We start from the raw sequence: 18,582 nt of genomic DNA on the forward strand, positions 1-18,582 counted from the left end.
CCACCAGCCACCACCCTCCCCAAGACAAATCAAGAGGAGAGGGGGCTGTTGCCGAAGAGAATGAAAAGGTTTCCTCAGTTAGATTTAAGGCAACAAGTCAGAGCTGCAAGGAGTCTTTTATCTGCCAGCGAAGCCTCCCACTGCTCCAGAGCTGGGCCGAGCGGGGATCCTGGGGGCCAGCTTTCTGAAGGCTGCCATTGATTTGTCACTGGTGATAAGTGAGGCCAGGGCCGTTCCCACCATCACCTGCAGAGGGGACGACTCTCCCACAATGCTTGGCAGGGAAGAGGGGCGGCAAACGAGGAAACGCAGAACCCGACCATTGAAAAAATCCCAAATGGCTCTTCTTGAACAAGCAGCAACAAAAAGGAGCGACTGTGCTGAGACCGAGGCAGGGGAGGAGAGGCAACAGTGCACAGGGGCAGAGCAGCCACTCGCCAGTGAGCAAGCTTTCACCAGGCAAGAAAAAGCAGGGGTGAATTCTTCAGCCCTCACCTCCAAAGGGCCTCCTAGTGCCAACTCATTCGAACAATATTCCTTCGAAAACTCCCCAGCCACTCCTTTGCCAATAGCAGGAGGCTTTTAAACCTGCTCTATTTACATAGAGACACTTTTCTCTCAAGCACATGCCACTGCAAACTCGTTCTTCTGCTTTTTGGGAGGGGAAATCTTTTCTCACAGTACCAAATAAATGAGAGAGGCTAATGAAGCACCATGTCTAAAAGGTGAATTCCCAAAGCAACAAGAGATCTTAAAAGAGCACCAGAACTCCCCCAGGGAACACACAAATAGAGCAGCAGCTGCCTGGGCAAGACCAGATGCAGATGGGTGAACTGAAAGCAAGACAAAAGGGAGGAGGAAAAAAAAAAAAAAAAAAGAGGGGGCAGGGGAAAAAAAAAAAAAGGAAAAAATCAATAAAAGTAGTAAAGATCCTTGGCCCTTCTGATGTAATTAATTAGCGAAGACCATCAGAAATGGTTCAACTCGCATTATAAAATGTCTCTTGTCCTCCAAGATGCCAAGGAAGTTTGGGAGCACATAGGACACCTTTCCTTCCTTTCCCTGCCCTCAGCAAAACTCCTCAGCTATCTTCTACTCTGGCCAGGCTAAGGCTGAGGCACACAGGCCTTGTAACACAGCCTGAAGACCAAGAGATTCGAGCCTCCAGAGGGAAAAGAGCGTCATGCCTGCAGCCTCCTTCCAGTTCAATCAGACTAGAGCCGGCAATCCAGAGGATCTTATCTGGCAAGATATCGCCTCAGGACAGTTGTGCACAGCTCCTAAGCACCAGTTTATAATCCAGCATGCTAAAATAAATGGAAGTTGTCAGGCTGTGAACTGTGACATTCAGCAATATTTTGGCTTGTGTTCAGCCATTAGGAGGCACAGGGTGAAGCACTGTGAGCAGTAACTAGATATCCTAGTTAAAATTTCTTGCTATATAAGAGGGCACAGCCTCCATAGACCCTTAAGCTGGGGATAAGCACAACATCAAAACCTTAACAAATAAAATCCAGTTCAAAAATTTCACACACAAACACAAAAAGAAAAAAAACCAAACAAAACACCCAAAACCCCCACAACACCCCAAACCTCTCTTTAGTATTTGGGAACCAGCCAGTAGCCAGTTAGCTTAGAACACAATTTTAACATGATTTTAGCCAGTAATATCATTCTGCAGCCAAGCAGGCACATCCTAAACCATCCAAAGCTTTTGAGCAGTCCTACATCTGGGTCCTGCACCCTGGCCGGGGCAACTGCCTGTATCAGTACAGGCTGGGAGAAGGCATGCTAGAGAGCAGCCCTGTGGAAAAAGACTTGAGGGTACAAGTGGATGAAAAGCTGGACACGGGCCACCAATGCACAATTGCAGCCCACAAGGCCAATCACATCCTGGGCTGCATCAAAAGAAGTGTGGCCAGCAGATGAAAAGTGGTGATTCTGCCCATCTACTCTGTCTGCCCTGGTGAGACCTCACCTGGAGTACTGCATCCAGCTCCAGAGCCCCCAACACAAGAGGGACATGGACCTGTTGGTGCATGTCCAGAAGGCCACGAAAATGATCAGAGGGCTGGAGCACCTCTCCTATGAAGACAGGCTGGGAGAGTTGGGGTTGTTCAGCCTGGAGAAGAGAAGGCTCTGAGGAGACCTTACAGTGGCCTTCTAATATCTGAAAGGGGCCTATATGAAGGCAGGGGAAGAACTAGTCTCAAGGGTTTGTAGCGATAGGACAAGGGGTAATGGTTTTAAGCTAGAAAGGGGCAGATTTAGGTTGGGCATTAGGAAAAAATTCATTAATATGAGGGTGGTGGATCACTGGAACAGATTGCCCAGAGAGGCAGTGGAAGTCCCATCCCTGAAGACATTCAAGGTCAGGCTTGATGGGGCTCTGAGCAACCTGACCTAGTTAGAGATGTTCCTGCTTATTGTAGGGGGGTTGGACTATATGGCCTTTAGAGGTCACTTCCAACCCAATACATTCCATGATTCTAAAGTGTAACTAGATTATACCCCATTTAAGACTTCTGCCTCCTAACAAGAAAGGACTAAACTCCTGAGCTTGGTGAACTAACCGCTTGGACCACAGCCACTACTGGGGCACCTGGACATAGGCTTATGTCCAGCAAGGCTCCAACTTGCATACCTGATTAATCTCAATAGTTCCATGAGAAGCAGAACTAACAAAGCCAGCTTCAGATGGATTCATTTCTAATAGTCAATTTTGGTGCATCTGTTGCCAAACGGAGGGAGGAAGGAGATTCTTTTATGTCTAACAAAATGCAAACTCACAAGAAATCTTCACCCACAGCCAAGTCACTTCTGTGGTGCCTTATTGTGCTGCCTATTTTCATGAAACTTTTATTCTCTGGGACCAGTTTTTTTGGGTGAGAAGATATGCACACATATTGAAATAACTACTGCTTCCATACAAAAGCAGGCTAAAGATGCCTGCAGATTTTTCTCATGCAAAGAGCCTGTATTAACTATTATTAAGAACTGCTTCTGATACTACTTCCTGGACCAGGTTCCAGGATCTGAAGTGCATATCTAAATATAAGACAAAGCCCACAAATCATTTCATCAGACATGTCATTCAACCCTGGAAGAGGAGTTTTTGACACTTTTAAAAAGCCTTTTAAACTCTTCTGCCTACAGAGGAAAAGTTCACCCTACATGCAGGCATACTGCCTTTTGCTAGAACCATGATCTCAGGGCCAAAAACCATGAAAAGAGAGTGTGGTGCATCTGTGAGACTGAACAGAAGACATTCATTGCAATGACTCAAGAGCCATTTTCCTTCTGTCATTCCACTGTATTTTGGGGAGCAGGGTATAACAGAAAAATCAAATTGAATCAAGTTTTTGAGGTAATTTGTGGGCATTGCACACAATGCAAGTGATGTTATTCAGCCAAGTACAGAGTACTTCCTCTGATCAAAGAGCAATCCAAGACCATAAGTGCTATAAATGCTACGTAAAATGACTGGATAGTAGTAAAGATGCAGCAGAACACAGCTACTTGTCGAGTTACTTCTATTCATAGCAGAACTTTATCTCCAGTAATTACAATCTACCTTGAGAACTTCCTGGGAGTCTTTTTTCAGTTGGACACAGACTCTTCTCCTCTCTTTCCACTCCCAAGTGGAAGAGTTACATAGTAATCCATTTTAATGGTTGTGCAGAAATATTACCTTTTGCAGTCAGAAAAAAAAAAAAAGTATTTCTGCAGTGGGGAAAAAGGCCTTAGTGTGCAGTTTATATCCTGACTACATTTACTAAATATTTCTGGTACCTTACACTGCCATTCCCAGACAGTGCAAGAACATAACATTTATTCCTACAGATCATTCTCAAAGTAAGGACATCTGGTACATTTGGACCTTCAGCCAACAAGCCTTGATGAGTCAAGATCAGATCTACTGAAGTCACAGTACACCACTAAGCTACACACCATTACAGTCACAATAGCATACATTTCAACCTCAGAAGTTGAGCTCAGTTAGCATTCCCATTTCCTGGTCCTTTATTCCAAGGCTGAATGTGGTCCATTCATTCCAGATTACAAGAAGTGTGCTTAGGGGTTCGTTCCCTTCCCTCCATTTTTTATTATACACTACTAAACAATGTGGAATTACAAATACCAACAGCATTCTGGAAATTGTTCCCATGTCCCTCCTTAAAACTGCACAAACACTTGGCAAACTGAAATACTTACAAGATGATCTAGGTATCAAGTCCTCAGAAGAGCATGACTGTTTTCCATGGGGAAAGTATAATCTTCTGCCCTTCATGCTATAACCTCGGTTTTTGCTTTGCCAGGTATCCTCACAAAACAAACCCTCTTTTGTGCACGATAAGTAAAGGACAGGAAGCAGCCTTGATTTGAATATATTTAAGTGATAACACAGCTCTCAGGTCCTCCAGAAACACACTGATATTTGCTCAAAATGGGAAAGAAACTTCAAGATTCTGGTTTCATATTCATCAGAAGTGCTAGCTTAAAGGGCTCCCAGTCCTCCTTCCCCTACTCCCAGTCCCATGACCCCCATAGGCTGGCACAGCTTTGTGCAGCTTGGTAAAAAACAGATCAGGGAAAGTGGTCCGGTGGGCCACGAGCAGCAAAGAGATGCAAATTTGAAGGATCTTCCAACTCCTCCTCACCCAGCCCAGTTTGATTCCCCTCTTTGCTTCACAGCTTGCAGAACCTGGCCTCAGAGCCAACCTAACAGAAGTAGTTCTGGAAGAGCCATGAAGATAAAAGAGATCTTTGTGAGTTGGGGGTTCAGATATGTCACCCCTCATTAGACTAATGCTAACCATTTATTGAACTCCCTGGCAGATAACAGGAACATGCACTATCTAGGACAAAACCAGCAACTAGATCCTCTTAGAAGGGCATTACATCTGAGGAGAATTTTCACTCTCCCAGTATCAGATCCCAAACACAACAATCACATCTATTTAACTGTGATAATGTTGCATGAAACATGGGGGGTGGGAGGCAGATTAGAGAAAGCAAGCTTCAACAGAAGGTTATTTTGGGGATGGAGAGGTCAGGACAAGGAATATCAACATACAGACTAAAAGGCAAAGCATTCAAGTGGAGCGTCTATTTACTATGTTAATCAGTAATTCATTGTGATTTTTTCTCATTATTCGGTAAATCTCTCAATTTATCACATGTAGAAATTGTGAACTTTTCAGGGTAAGGACTAGCCTTACTGTATGCACACACTGCACGTAACACTGTGAAGCTCTGGTTTCCATCAGAGTGAATCTTTACATGATCCAATTGCCAACTCATGTGTAAGATTCAGCCCATGTAGATCTTCCCCTTCAGCCTGCCACATAGTCATTCAGGGAGAACAGGAATGGCCATTTAGGCAGCTTACGTTTCCAAACAGCTAGCTCTGTCTAACCACACACTTAGCATCAGCGCTGCCATTTCTGCATCAACTCTGGAGAACGGTGGGATCGTGCCTCCTTTTGTGTGCATGCCCAGGGCCAGGCTTGTCAAACCATGACACCGCACTGCATCAGTGGAGAGGGGTGGGGAGAGCAAACAAAACTCGGATCCAGATTCTGCAAATAAGAGTCAAAACAAATCTTTGCTAGACATCAGTCATTTAAAAGGCAAGGTTAAGGAAAAAGACTCAAGACACTAGCAAGGGGAATAAAACTTTTCATATTTAGACTGACAATTTCTCTAGCAACAATTCAGAACATGTCTATGTTAGCCCAATTAAGACAAGATAGTAAGTCTTTGCTTCTAGTCTTAATGAATAAAAGTTTCAACCACAAAAAGCTTCACCAATTAAAGTACTGCACCAGTTGCAACATCTATAGGTTGATCTTTCACCACACTTCAACACTAATACAGCACTAAGACTGTCATACAAGTACAATACAATAAAGAGGTCTATGCTTACATGAGCCATAGGAACATAATCTTGGGCTTGAATTCTCACCTTCCCTCATTCCCAGGGAAAGTCTTTCCGAATTACTGTTAAGGCAAAGCGAAGTAGGAGCAAGGCAATGCCAAAAAAACAGTTGGTCTTGCCTCCCTCCATCCTTCCATCAGGTCTATACTGATCAGCTCACTGAAGAGTTACACTAGATTAGGGGTAAAAGGAAACAATATCCTGTGGGCCAACGAAGCCCTGCAGCTAGAAGTCATATATTGCAGGCAGAGAACAATCCTCAGCAATGACAACATCCTAGCACCCCACCAAAAAAATTTCTCTCTCCGAGAGATATCAAGTTTACTGAAAGCAAAAGGCAGCAGGAACAAAAATTCCTCTCATTCTGGTATTCCAAAACATGGGCTTTAAATTACCCGAAAACTGTATTTTGAAGACAATGTTTCCCACAAAGTGAGATTATACTAAATCCTACTCCGAATCAGTAACATGCCCTTAGAAGTAATTTGCATTTATATTCCTAATGCCACCTGAAACAAGCTGCTGACTGTGTTCCAGGCAAGCTACATCTCCAGTGTCCAGCCCATTGTTTAATCATTCTAAGTAGTATGTTTAATTTATGAAGTTTAAACAGGAGAGGATTAAGTTGATACAGATGAAGGAACAGAGGACAGGAAAAATGCAGTTCATGATCCATAAGTCATTTCTTCGAGTGCCCCTGCAAAAGACATGGATCTGCAGGAAGGCAAGTGGGTGATAATTAGGGACAGTTGGAACATTGTTTATTTCCTACTAGCAAAGGCAGCAGTTCAGGCCTCCAAGGATAAATCAAATTTCTTAACCAGATGGAAGACATTTCATTTTCAAACATCAACCATACAACAATGGACCACAGAAAGGAAGGAGCCAATTCACAACAGCAACAAGAAAACAAAATTACTAGAGATTTTAGAGATGAGTTCTCATCAAAATCTGCACTTACAAAGAGCCTCATGTTGCATCAAAACTTGCACCACATCCCACCACAGTCAATTCAAAGACACTTTTATTGGCAAAACAAGCTCTGCAAGTGTTACCCACATGTAAGAGACAGCACATTTGAGTTTCTCCCAGAAGTGGATTCAACATATGAAGCGCCTGCCTCCACCGAGGTTTCAGCAGAGAACACTACAGGGAATGGGGTCCAATGATAGAAATAAAAATATTCCAAGGAACAATGTTTTATTTCTAGTAAGGTAAGTGTTTTCGTGTTCTCTCTAATCTTCCTTTATATTTCATTCACAGGATGAGAAGATTTCCTTCTCAGTTTCTCCTTTTACTTCTCTCTCCCGGACATTTACTGTTTGATTTATGGTGTTGTCCCTGTATCCAACTCAAAGATGCACATGCCAGTTCAGTATCTGGTAAGAATCTGACTTGATTTTGCACATTTTACTTGGTACTATCTGCCAGCATAACAAATTTGTGCAATAACATGTGGCAGTCTAGTTGGCTAGTAGGTTTGGACTTTTTTGTCACAGAAACTTGTGTTCTGGTTTAGATTCAGACTAGTTTCTCAAATGGATGGATTTTGGATTAAGTTATTTGCTTCATTAGCCTCAAAAGGAGTGCCAAATCCCAGAAACAATGTTTTTGTAGGAATGGACAGCATTTTCATTTGGTTTCAGTCCATGGTTCTCTAGTACTTTTAGGTGGAGACAGCTTTTCCTGCTTTGGCTGAGATAGATAGCACTGAAACCAAGTCTTTTTATGCAAAGATCAGCAATAGAAATCCTTCCAGTTCTACTCTGTAGCCATAGATTTCATAGATTTAGTTCTATTATGTCTTTGCACATCTGAAAATAAAAAAGTTAACTTCCCTTTGGTTACAATGTAAGAACATACAGAGCTCTGGAATTCATTCTTTTGGGAGTCAATTGTTTAAAATTTGCCATCAAATAGTATAGCAGGAAAATCTCAGCATTGTATTCAGTTCTCACGATTTGAGTAGTTGAAATGTGTCTTACTTGCTAAGACCACTACACAGCCAGCACATCCACACTGGCACACAGCCTTAGGCATGCAAGGGCTCCTGAGGCTAGTTAGTGTGGGGCTGTAGAGGGACCTTGCTGCATGCCTACCTCAGCCCAGCCCCATCCTGCAACAGAATAATTCTCTCCTGATGGAGTTACTGTCATTTCCCTCCTGTGAGCCACTACCATTCTGCTTGTCTCTAAAGGGCAGAGCGCCACCCAGCACACACCTTACAGGCTTTGGTATGCAGGCCACAAGGTCAGAAAAGCTGTCTCCCTAGGCATATCTGGTGTTCTGTGGCATAACTCTGATGGCTCTCTTTCCTCACAACACTTGAGTAGGTAGTTTTATCATCACCACCACATTCATTTTAAGATCTTGACATATAGGATGCAGAGCATGTTGTTATGACATCATTCAAGAAAAAGCCCAAAACAAACACAGATATCAATCCATGCCTTTCCCAGGTTAACCTGCAGGACCAATGCATTGCAGTATATTAGCTAGCAAACATAGGTGTTTTAGCAGCTTCTTAATCAGAAATCTGAGCTCAGAGGCAGTTTTGCCTGAGCGGGTAAGTCAAGATGTACATACCAAAGATGTCATCTCTGTCTCACTCCATTCCTCACTCTAAGGCTTCTGCCTGAGTACTGTTCATTTTTATCCTACAATGCAGGCTTGCCCTGTATCTCCCATTAGTTCTGTACTGTAACTGTGTTAAACACGGCCTTGAGTACCTGATCAAGCTAAATAGGGGGTTTTGCCCAGCATTTAAAGCAGGCAACTGCCTGTCACCCCCTCCTCCCTGCCAGTTTGTTCTAAGGCATCTGCAGAACAAATATTGCTCATTGGTCATTTCTCAGAAAGCAATCATCTGAGCTTCTCATCTTCCTCCAGCATATGTATTACTGTCATCAAGAGCTTGCTTCTCCAGCACAACCAACAAAAAGTTACTACAGAGTATCACAGGAATTATCCTTTTTTTTTTTTTTTTTTTTTAGACACTCCTTTCCAACTTAAATGTTTGCTCCCAGACTTCTGAAGACTTGTGGGTAAAGAACTAACTGTAACAAGCGAGGAAAAAAAAAAAAAAAAAACAACAAAAAACCCAACACATTTTCTAGGGGCAACTGACTGGAAAACTCAACCTAAGGAATTAGCTTATTTTGTTCTAGTCTGGAATTTGCACTAAGAGCAACAGAAGATTACAGGTCCTCATCTTCCAGTTCACAGAGGCAGGTCAGAAAAAAAGAGAAGCCTCAGAGAAACAATGGGCTTCTCTTCTGAGTGGACAAGCCACTTCAAGCCAAAGAAGTTTGTAGTGGAAGGTTGCAGAAGGCAGTGATCAACAAGGTGGTTCTTCCCTGCCTGAGTACTGGTAGCATAGAAATTACTCAACATAACAGCCAAAGATACAAAGACAACAAGTCTGCCCTCCCAGGGGAGTTGAAGCACAGGCAGAGGATCCACCTGCTCCACAGATGAAAGAACTCTGGGCACAGGAGAAAAAAACCCAACAAAACCAACAATAAATACCCAGAAGGCCTAAAGGCCTAAGGTAATGCTGACTGCTGGTCTGAATTCTTCCTTACACTCAAAAATGCAGTGAACAAAGGCCTAAAGACGATGTTCATCCACAAGCAGTGACAGCGTGACCCAGAACAGCAGATGAGGTTACCACCCTTGCGGTGGAGACATCTTAACCACTCAGGAAGCAGCTGTTCATGAGTCAACACCCTCTTGCAGCTGCCACTCACTGATACAAGAAAGAAGTCAGACCCAGAGGCAGCCTTCCCCAAGAACCAGCAATGATAGCAAAGGGCCATACCCTCACCAACCAGCCCAATTCAATCCTTCCCTCTTTCTAAGTCAACGCCCAAGAAAAATCCCTTCACCATTTTGACTCTGCATGGACACAGCTCTCAGTTCAACTTGTTTTTTCCTTGTATTAAACTTCAGTCTGTTTGCAGGGCAATGACTAGTGCCCTTGTCAGGAGCCCAACCTAGTCTCCCACCTACTCCCACATCAGGCTTTCTAAGATTTGGACACCAAATACTTCTATTTGAGATCTGTGACGAAAATGCCAATAGTCCATTAGCATTTCTATTTGCCAATGGCTATCTTCTCCTGCTTCTTGGCTATTAAAGCCTCCAGAATAGCAGCCTCAAATATATCTCCCTTTCCCATGCCACAAACTCTCCAGCTTTCTCTCACGGCCAGACCCATTATGTTTTTCCTCATGCTAATAGGTACTATGCTAATCAAGGCCTTTTAAAAAGGCAGCACAAATTAGGGGCATGTCCTCCAGCTGTAAGAAACTCAACACAGGCTTTTCAAGAGTAACAGGCTTCAAAAATCACAGTGAGAAGAACACAATCTCTGAGGCCTCAAAAACCTATTTCTTAAATTTGTCAAGCCTGAAGAAGTTGCAAACAATGAATCACAAAGAGAGGACAGCAGTAAAACTGGCTTCCTCTTAACAAATGCAATGTTAATTCAGAGAATTATCCCACCTCCTGGTTCATCCTCAGGATCTTGTAACTGAAGCAGGAAATTACAGTCCCGAGACTTCTCATTTTTTTCCCTGCCCTTAGAGTTGCAAAGAAAGGATTTGACTATTCAGCAGTTATAGAAATGAAGAACTAAAATTGGGTGGAAGAACAAAGAAAAAAAAATTAAGGTGTGTCTTTATTTCATTCTAATCCTAGATCCCATGAGACACGGTTCTGCTAAAGTGAATGGCTGCACCTTAGGCAAGAACCTCTCCCAGACACTACCAGCTGTCACCAAGTCAAATGAACTGACAGAGCTGGAGATTCAGGCTAAAGGAGCAGAGTGAGTATTTCCCTCTTGCATAGTCACACAATGCCTCTTATGAGCCTTTCAGAGAAGGAGGCTGAGAACATCACATGTTTTAACAGTTCTCACTAGTGACTCACTGCTTCACATAGCAATTCTTAACGGAGAAGAGGAAGAAAAGTAGCCTTCTTTTCCAAGAAAGGTGTTATTTTCTGCCACCAGTCTTGTTGCTTCTATACCATGACTCCTTTCCAAACTGAGAGTTATCTCCTATTCTCACTTTCTTTTTCCAGGCAATCATCTCTAACCTCCTAGCTTCTCTCTTAAACTCTCCTCTCCTGTTTCATACACTTTTCCAGACAGGCCTGTCCTCCAAAATATCTTCCCAGACATCCCACTAAAAAATCCTTCTGACTGTATGTGCTCCCAGGCCTGACAGGTCCCACATTCCACTGCTGCAGATAGCTCCATCAACACCTCTATCTCATGGGCTTACCATTTCAGCACTATGCCAATATCAGTCTCCCTTTCCATCTCTGCCCCCATTGCTAAGCTCCTGATATCCCATAAAATCACCCCACTAGGTCAGGGACTGTACAGTTAAGGATCCCTAACAAGTTGTCACATCCACCTTTGAAGCATTAGTAAAATAAGTCTTTCCCTGCCTCAGCAGTTAAATTCTGCTCAATGCTCATCTTCACTTTCAAAACTTACATCTTTTATACTACCCAATTAACAATTCTTTCTGCCATATAATTACTGCACTTGGATCTCCTTACACAGCTCTTCTGTTCCTTTGCCAACTCAGTTCCTTGGCTCTCACTTCCAAAATGCCTATCTTCTGTTAATATCTGTACTCTTATATACCTTTCCCTCCTTCTCATGATTTACACTGCTCTTGCATCTGCTTCCTCATCCTTATTTCCAGAGTTAACCAGCTTTCAGCAGTCTTTGATGCCAACTCCTACCCAAAAACCAGTCTCTATCCTTCTTGTAAGAAGTGACTGGAATGAAAGAATTCCAGAAGCTTTTCCCATTAAACCTAAGCTAAATGAAATTTAATTACAAAGCCATGCTATTTTAATATTGGACCTTATCTATCCCACTAGAGTTATCACATCCCATATCCTTATCAGAGTGTCAGATATCTAATTTAGACTATAAACCCTTTGGGGCAAATGTAGCCTCTTCCTCCATGTTACACAGATCCACAGCACTTACACCAATCCTTAAGGTAAGAAAAACACCTCAGAAATTCAAAGAACTTGATTTTGCCAAAAGCAGTGCCACTCCATACACTGAGACTTGGGAATAACCAGAGAAGTTAGACGTACCCACTCTCTTTGAAACTTCAAAAGGCAAGAATAGGTTTCGCCCCCAACAGAAATAATGTCTGACCATGTTTGAGAAGAGAGGACCTGGGTACAGACTGCACTGAAAAAGTTTTTCCATGGTATCTCTAGCCCCTTCCTGCCTCAAGTCTCCAAAGCTATTATTTATCCCCTTCGAAACAGCAGGAGAGTCACTTCTTTCTTCCTTCCCTCTCCAGAAGGAGCACAGCAGAAATAAACCTCGAATGATAAATTACGCACCACCTTTGTGTGACTGCCTCTTGGCCAGCTGGGAAAGTTTTCTCCCAAAGCCTTTTATTTCCAGCTTTGATCCCAGTGTTGGATCTGCTCTGTTCAGTACTCCCTCAGCATGGAGGTGAAGGGAGAGCTGACACAGGCCAAGTTCAGGCTTACCGCAAGTCACAGTCAGATCTTCCATTAGCCTTCTCCCCTCCCCCTTCCCAACTGGAACTCTCCTTGAGTTTGAAAAGATCCTATTAAACATTTTCCAGAGGGCCTTACAGAGGATACATTATTTTGATGGATGCTGGGACTAAAGAAGGAGGATCTCTAAGTACAGTGAAATAATGGATTTTGTTCTAATGGGTTTAAGAGATGCCCGGGGGCACCAAGTAAGTTCCTCCTTCTGCAAATCAAAAACACAGAAGACCAGAAAATGGAGCCGAACAACTAAACGCCAGGAAGTGGGGAAATCGGGCTCTATTTAACTGCTGCTCTTGGTTACAGCCAACTTCAGGCTGCTTGGAAAAACAGTGCACACACACATCACTGGCACAAACTTAACAGGGGAAAACAAAGAGACAACAGGGGTCAAACTGGGGGTGGCAAGTAGGAGAAGGATGCAAGGCTGGGTCCCCACCCCCTACCAGAGAGTCGGATCAATTATCCTTGAATACTAACAAGATTGCTGATTAAAGAACTGCTGCTATGCAATAGAAACAGAAAGCTCCAGCAGCTGGGAGGGGCTGTCAGTCAGTAACAAAGAGACACAGGCGACTATGCCCTGCTAGGGCATACGAAGGAAGTCACCATACTGGTATCCAGGAGAGGGGTCTCCCCTGCCTGGAGTCATGATAACATCTCACTGATGGTAAATTTAGCTCAGGAGTAAAACTTCACCTTGACACTACAGAATATGGGGTCTGTTTTCAGACAAACACATTCTCTACTGGAAGCTTTGCTGGACATTTCTTTAAACAGCCTAATCGCTATAGCACAGGGAGGTGAATTTTATTCTCATCCTAACCCATTCATGGGAAAAATCTGGTGCTTCTTAGTTCTCAGTACTGCAACATCAGAAAGTTGCTATTAACACACAATAGCTTGAGAAACAAGAGCCTGCACTGTCTTCAGTCATACACTTTAGCAAAACTGCAATTTGCAGTACAAACATTGAATATGCATATACAATACTGTCCATTAATCTTAACAGTTCGTGACTTGCTGACTGGTGGCTAAATACAGAAAAACCTAACGAAAACCAAAAGCTTCTGTTACTACTTTTCACAACCCAAAGTTGTGCTAACATTAAGCATCCTGCTATAGGCATGTATCACATCACCAGAATCAGGCTCCCAACTGTTTAATCCCCTTTTTTCTTCTCTTTTAAACAAACGTAATTCTTTGATATGAGAAGTTTCAGTCATCCACAATTTAGCAAGGCCAAAGTCCACAAACATCAGCTCTGTTTCATGTTAATAAAAGTCTTTATGAAACTTATTTTCCTGCCCTTACATAGTGAGTCTCCTTTTATCCAGGCTCACAGCAGCTGAGAAGGAGTTCTGCTCCTCACAAACACTGACTGCAGCTCAAGAGTCTCTTGACTCAGTCTCTCTCAGACTAAATACACAGGCTGGAATACTTCAGCATTTAACAGGCAGTTCTGCATAACAGAGGCAAAAAAATGCCTGGAAAGCTGAAAAAAACCTGAACACAAATTCACTCAACAGGATGGCAGCCAAATACTCCCAAGGTAACAGTCCCAGAGCCAGCAGATACACAGCATGAATAAACCACAAGCCTACAGAATCACAAGCCCCTGGATCCATACTGTTATTATCTTTAGTACAGGGAAATGGGAATCTACAGGGGAGACAATATAGGAAGATATTCAAAAAGCATTAGAGTGCCCAGTCTTCACACAATAGAGACAACAATATCCCATAAAAGAGTAATGCCTAACAGCCACAGCAAAGAACCACAGGCACTACAGACGCAAAAGCAAGAGCCTAATCATCAAAAACATTAGATTCATGGAACACAATTCTCCACCATGATTTATGTGAAACACAGACAGCCACTAAATACAGTATGCCAATTAATGGAGTGGGTTTGCTGTATGCCAGCGCTCCTGCTCTGGATGTTGTATCGTAACACCAGACGCCTTAAAAGATGGTCAGTTTAAGTGTGCGAGCATATGTGGATGTATCACCTTATTATGTAAGCCCCTTCAAGATAACATTACAAATAGCTAAAGTGGAAGTAACAGGACTAGGGAAACAAAGTGTCCGCTTCTTTCACACGTTTCTTTTAACAATACTCACCAATTCACCCTTTCCAACGGAGAGTCAGTAAAATTTGTGGGTTTATGAATCTTTTGATCATCATCAAGAGAAATAGAAGTATTATTAAATAGAGAAAGAGCCAGAAGTCGCAAGCAGCAGAGGAATTCAACACAGGTGTAGGACGTGCACTTACTTTTTAAACCTATTTTTAAAACCTCGACTGGTTTTCAAGATAACATCTCTTTATCAGTTTTTATAAGTGTTATGAAGCATATATGCTGTTGTGTTCAATGGTAAGTTGCATTCTAGGGCAAATGGAGTTGGCCTTGGGCAAGACAATTTCTACTTCACTTCCCACATTTACAAAACAAGGATAATATTTGCCTATTTCACAAGAATGCAGGAAGATTCAAAAGGACTATCAGATGACAGATCATTCCCATAGAATGAATGTTTTAATTATTTTTTTAATGTTAATTTCACCAGTCTGGAGAACTACAGGTTTTTAGGAGTAAAAATAAAATACAAAATTACTTCAATTTCTTTTTCTAGCTAACATACAGCAAGTACTGCCTTCTGGTTTGAATCACAAAGAACTGGATAATGTTTACATCCAATCACTTTTTCTTCTGTAACTTCAACGAACACAATGTAGAGAAACAGCTTCAAGTTTTCTGACAACCCATTTTGTGGCCCACATGAACAGAATATCCCTCTTCAAGGTTCACAAGACACTCTGGAAATGCAAGCACTTTACATAGCTAAGCACCTATTAATTTTGTTGCTGCATACACCCACACTCCCAGGATGCAAGAAAGGATTCTCTATTGCAGAAAACAGTGCTAAAGCACACAACTGAAAGCTTTTGGAAAGAGAATATAAAAGAAAATTGCTTATCTATACTAAATAAATGAAATTATAATGTTAACTTCATACTGGAAGATTTATGCTTTATGCTTTTCCACTAATGCTACCATGTTTCAGTAGACACAGAATTGGTTTTCAAAAAAACCCAACAAAACCAAACAAAATAAACCCCCAAAATACCACCACCACTTGTCTGCCTCCTGCAGCATCTTACTCTTCATTTTAGAAGAATGGCGCGGTTACTCAGGGCAGCTGCTACTTTGACAAAAAAAAAACAAACAGTCAAGGTAATTCAGGGTGATCATGAGATATGTAAATATCATCCAACCAGATCAACAGTAAATGCAGGCACTCTCAGCACACCCAGGAAGCAGAATATTATCAGCTCCAAGCTGACAACAGGGAAATGGGTGCTTTATGCTTGGCTGAGAGCTGTAGAACCAATAGCAATGCCAAGCACACGTAGTGGAGATCGCGATTCCCACTGCAAACTGTACCTCTATAGAGGTATCACATTCAGGTTTGTGACCCCAAAATGTAGTCAAGATGTTTGGGAAGTGAAACTCTGATATTAGCCATGTATTTTTCTGGCAGAGCTCCAGAAGCCAGAATGGCAAGCACATCACCCAGACAGGTTCTGTGACATTCTGTATTTATATTAACACAGACCATCCTAACAAGAGACTCTTCTTCATCACTATGAAGCAGTGCATTCTATCAGTTTTAAATTCTCTACATATGCCCATTTTTACCTGCAAAACACTTTTTCAGACACTTGCAGACCTTTTTTTTTTTTTTTTTTTTTTTTTTTTTTTTACATGGACTTCTCCAGTTTTAACTGCCACCATCCACCAAAAGTGGGTCAAAGGCCAATCTCGCAGGCTTATTTGCTTTACCTGCTCCTGTACCAAGGCACAGTGGTAAATGACGAAGGGCTTCTAACAATTTACCTGTTTGGCATGGCAAGTTCTGTGGCTGCTTTATGACAGTTAAGCTGTACACCATCACTGCAGGTACTTCTAAGGGATGACAATGAAAAACGTCTAGCTAAGGGGAGGAACACCAGCTCATCAAAAACTCTGGCATCTTCCCTGCTACCTTCTAGTATTTTTCCTTCCTTCAAATAGGAAAAAAATTGCCCAGAAACTGTGTTCTTCTACAAAGCATATCTTCCCATGAAGGAAAGAGGATACTCACTTCTGGAAGCAGTTGGCACATCCAATCATAAACCCACATTCATTTGACAAGAGTACACCGGAAAGTGCCCTGATGGGAGAACTACTTGAAAGAGAGACAGTGCCATAAAAAGCGTCCCTGAGACATCAAGGGACAACCACTTACGAGCAAACCCTCACTTTACAATCACACATCCCCCACATAGCTGTTAACAGCCCAGGCACATTAACTAGGAGCACCTGGGTAACAGCCAAAATAAAACACATCCAGATCTGCACCTAAACTAAGATCTATGCTTTAGATCCTTGTCAGTCTTAGACTGCAACTAAGTATCCGTGTGGCACTTGGAAACTTAAAAGAGTACTTCTGCTTTCTAAAAAGCAGGTTTTCTGATACACAGAACTGCAGCCCGCTACTCAGCCTTTCCAAGCTGGTTTAGCACCTTCTTCAAAGCTGCCTGCAATTAGGTTTCTTGTTAGAAGAGAAATAATATTACTTGAAACCCAAACTCCATGTGATTGTGCCCCAGAGGCAATACTTGTAGAACGATGGAGGTCAGCAGCACTACTGCAAATGCTTCCTGTAATTTCAGAGTAGCACAGGAGAAAACGGATGGGTGAAATTATACAGCAGCTGCCGAAGGAGCAAAAGGAGAGAAATGAGGTACGCATCTCCTCTCCACACCCCTCCCCCAAAACCCTTCCAACTCTTTATGAACAATTCCGCGAAGCGTTTAGATGTTTCTTCTTCCACCAGGCGCACTTGTAAAATAAAACGGCACCGCACAAGACGAAGAAACTACAATTGCTTTTCAGTTGACAGAGCAACCACAAAGATAAGTTTTCACTGGAGAGACTTCACGGAACTGCTTCCCTGCTTGCTAAGACCGCAGCGAACCCCTCCCCTCACCACTATTTTTGGTACCACTCTTGCCCCGGCCTCACTCCGCCAGGGCACTGCGGGAGGACTCCCAGTCCCCGCCGAAGCGAGGCAGGTAGCCCCGCGGCGCCGCCGCGCTATACCTTTAAGGGGCCCGTCGCGGCGGGTGTGCGGCTGCATTCCTGCTCCGGAGCGGCGGCTGTCCCGACACGCCGGGCACGGCAGCCTCCGAGGCAACCTGTGCGCCCGCCCCAGCCCGCCGCTCGCACTGCGGGAACAAAGCCCGCTCCCGCCGTCGCCGCCAAACTTCCGCGGGGGGCAGCGGCCGCGTGGGCGGCAGGGATTCTCCGCTACCGCCCAGCCAGGGCAGCACCGCCCCAGGACCCGCGCCCCGGCCTGCCGAGGGACCGCGCCGGCCCCGGCCCGCCGCGCGGGGGCACGGGGAAGGCGAGAGTCCCGCGTCCGGGCGCGGGACGGGTACGGACCTTTGTCCGGCGGCGGAGCAGGGCAAGGCTCCCCGCCCGGCGGGAGGGGGCAGGTGAGCGGCGCGGCCGGGCAGGGCTCCCCGCCCGGGCGAGGCTCCCCGCCGCCGAGCCCGGGACGGCGGCCGGGCCCCCCGGGCCGCCGCGGCACCCGCTTACCTCTGGCGCGGAGCAGCGCTCCCAGCAGCAGCAGCAGCAGCTGCGGAGGCGCGGGCAAGAGGCAGCCCCCGCCGCGCCGCCTCATGGTGGCAGCGCCCCGGCCCCGCGCCCGGGCCGCCCGCAGCGACGTCCCAGGCTCCTCCTGCGCGCAGCACCCCAGCCCGGCCGCCGCTCTCTCCCTCCGCAGCCGCGGCAGCTCCGGGGCTGGGGGCTCGCTTCGCCGCTCCGCTCGGCCCAGGCCCGGCCCCGGAGGAGGAGCCCCGCCGGGGCAGCCCCCGCCCCGCTCCCCCCCGTGCCGAGGCTCTTCGCAAACTTCGGCGCGGCAGAGGCGGTCCCGGGGCCGCGGCTCCACAGCGGAACGCACATGCACCCCTTCACCACCCCCTGGGGCCGCCGCCCGGCACCGCGGCGAGACCCCCGGCCCCTCTCC

At 44.6% G+C, this 18,582-nt stretch overlaps 1 protein-coding gene across 1 annotated transcript in view; it reads right to left on the minus strand.

The window, feature by feature from the left end:
* Window positions 1-18,237, minus strand: part of LRP4 (LDL receptor related protein 4) — a 90,746-nt gene extending 72,509 nt beyond the window's left edge. Inside the window, exon 1 of the mRNA XM_086462997.1 lies at window positions 17,655-18,237. Within this exon, the coding sequence (XP_086319123.1) occupies window positions 17,655-18,237 (583 nt within the window). The remainder of the gene's footprint in view (window positions 1-17,654) is intronic.
* Window positions 18,238-18,582: the final 345 nt, after the last annotated feature.

Source organism: Leptosomus discolor, chromosome 3, assembly GCF_034619465.1.
Source record: "Leptosomus discolor isolate bLepDis1 chromosome 3, bLepDis1.hap2, whole genome shotgun sequence".
Lineage (NCBI taxonomy): Eukaryota > Metazoa > Chordata > Aves > Leptosomiformes > Leptosomidae > Leptosomus > Leptosomus discolor.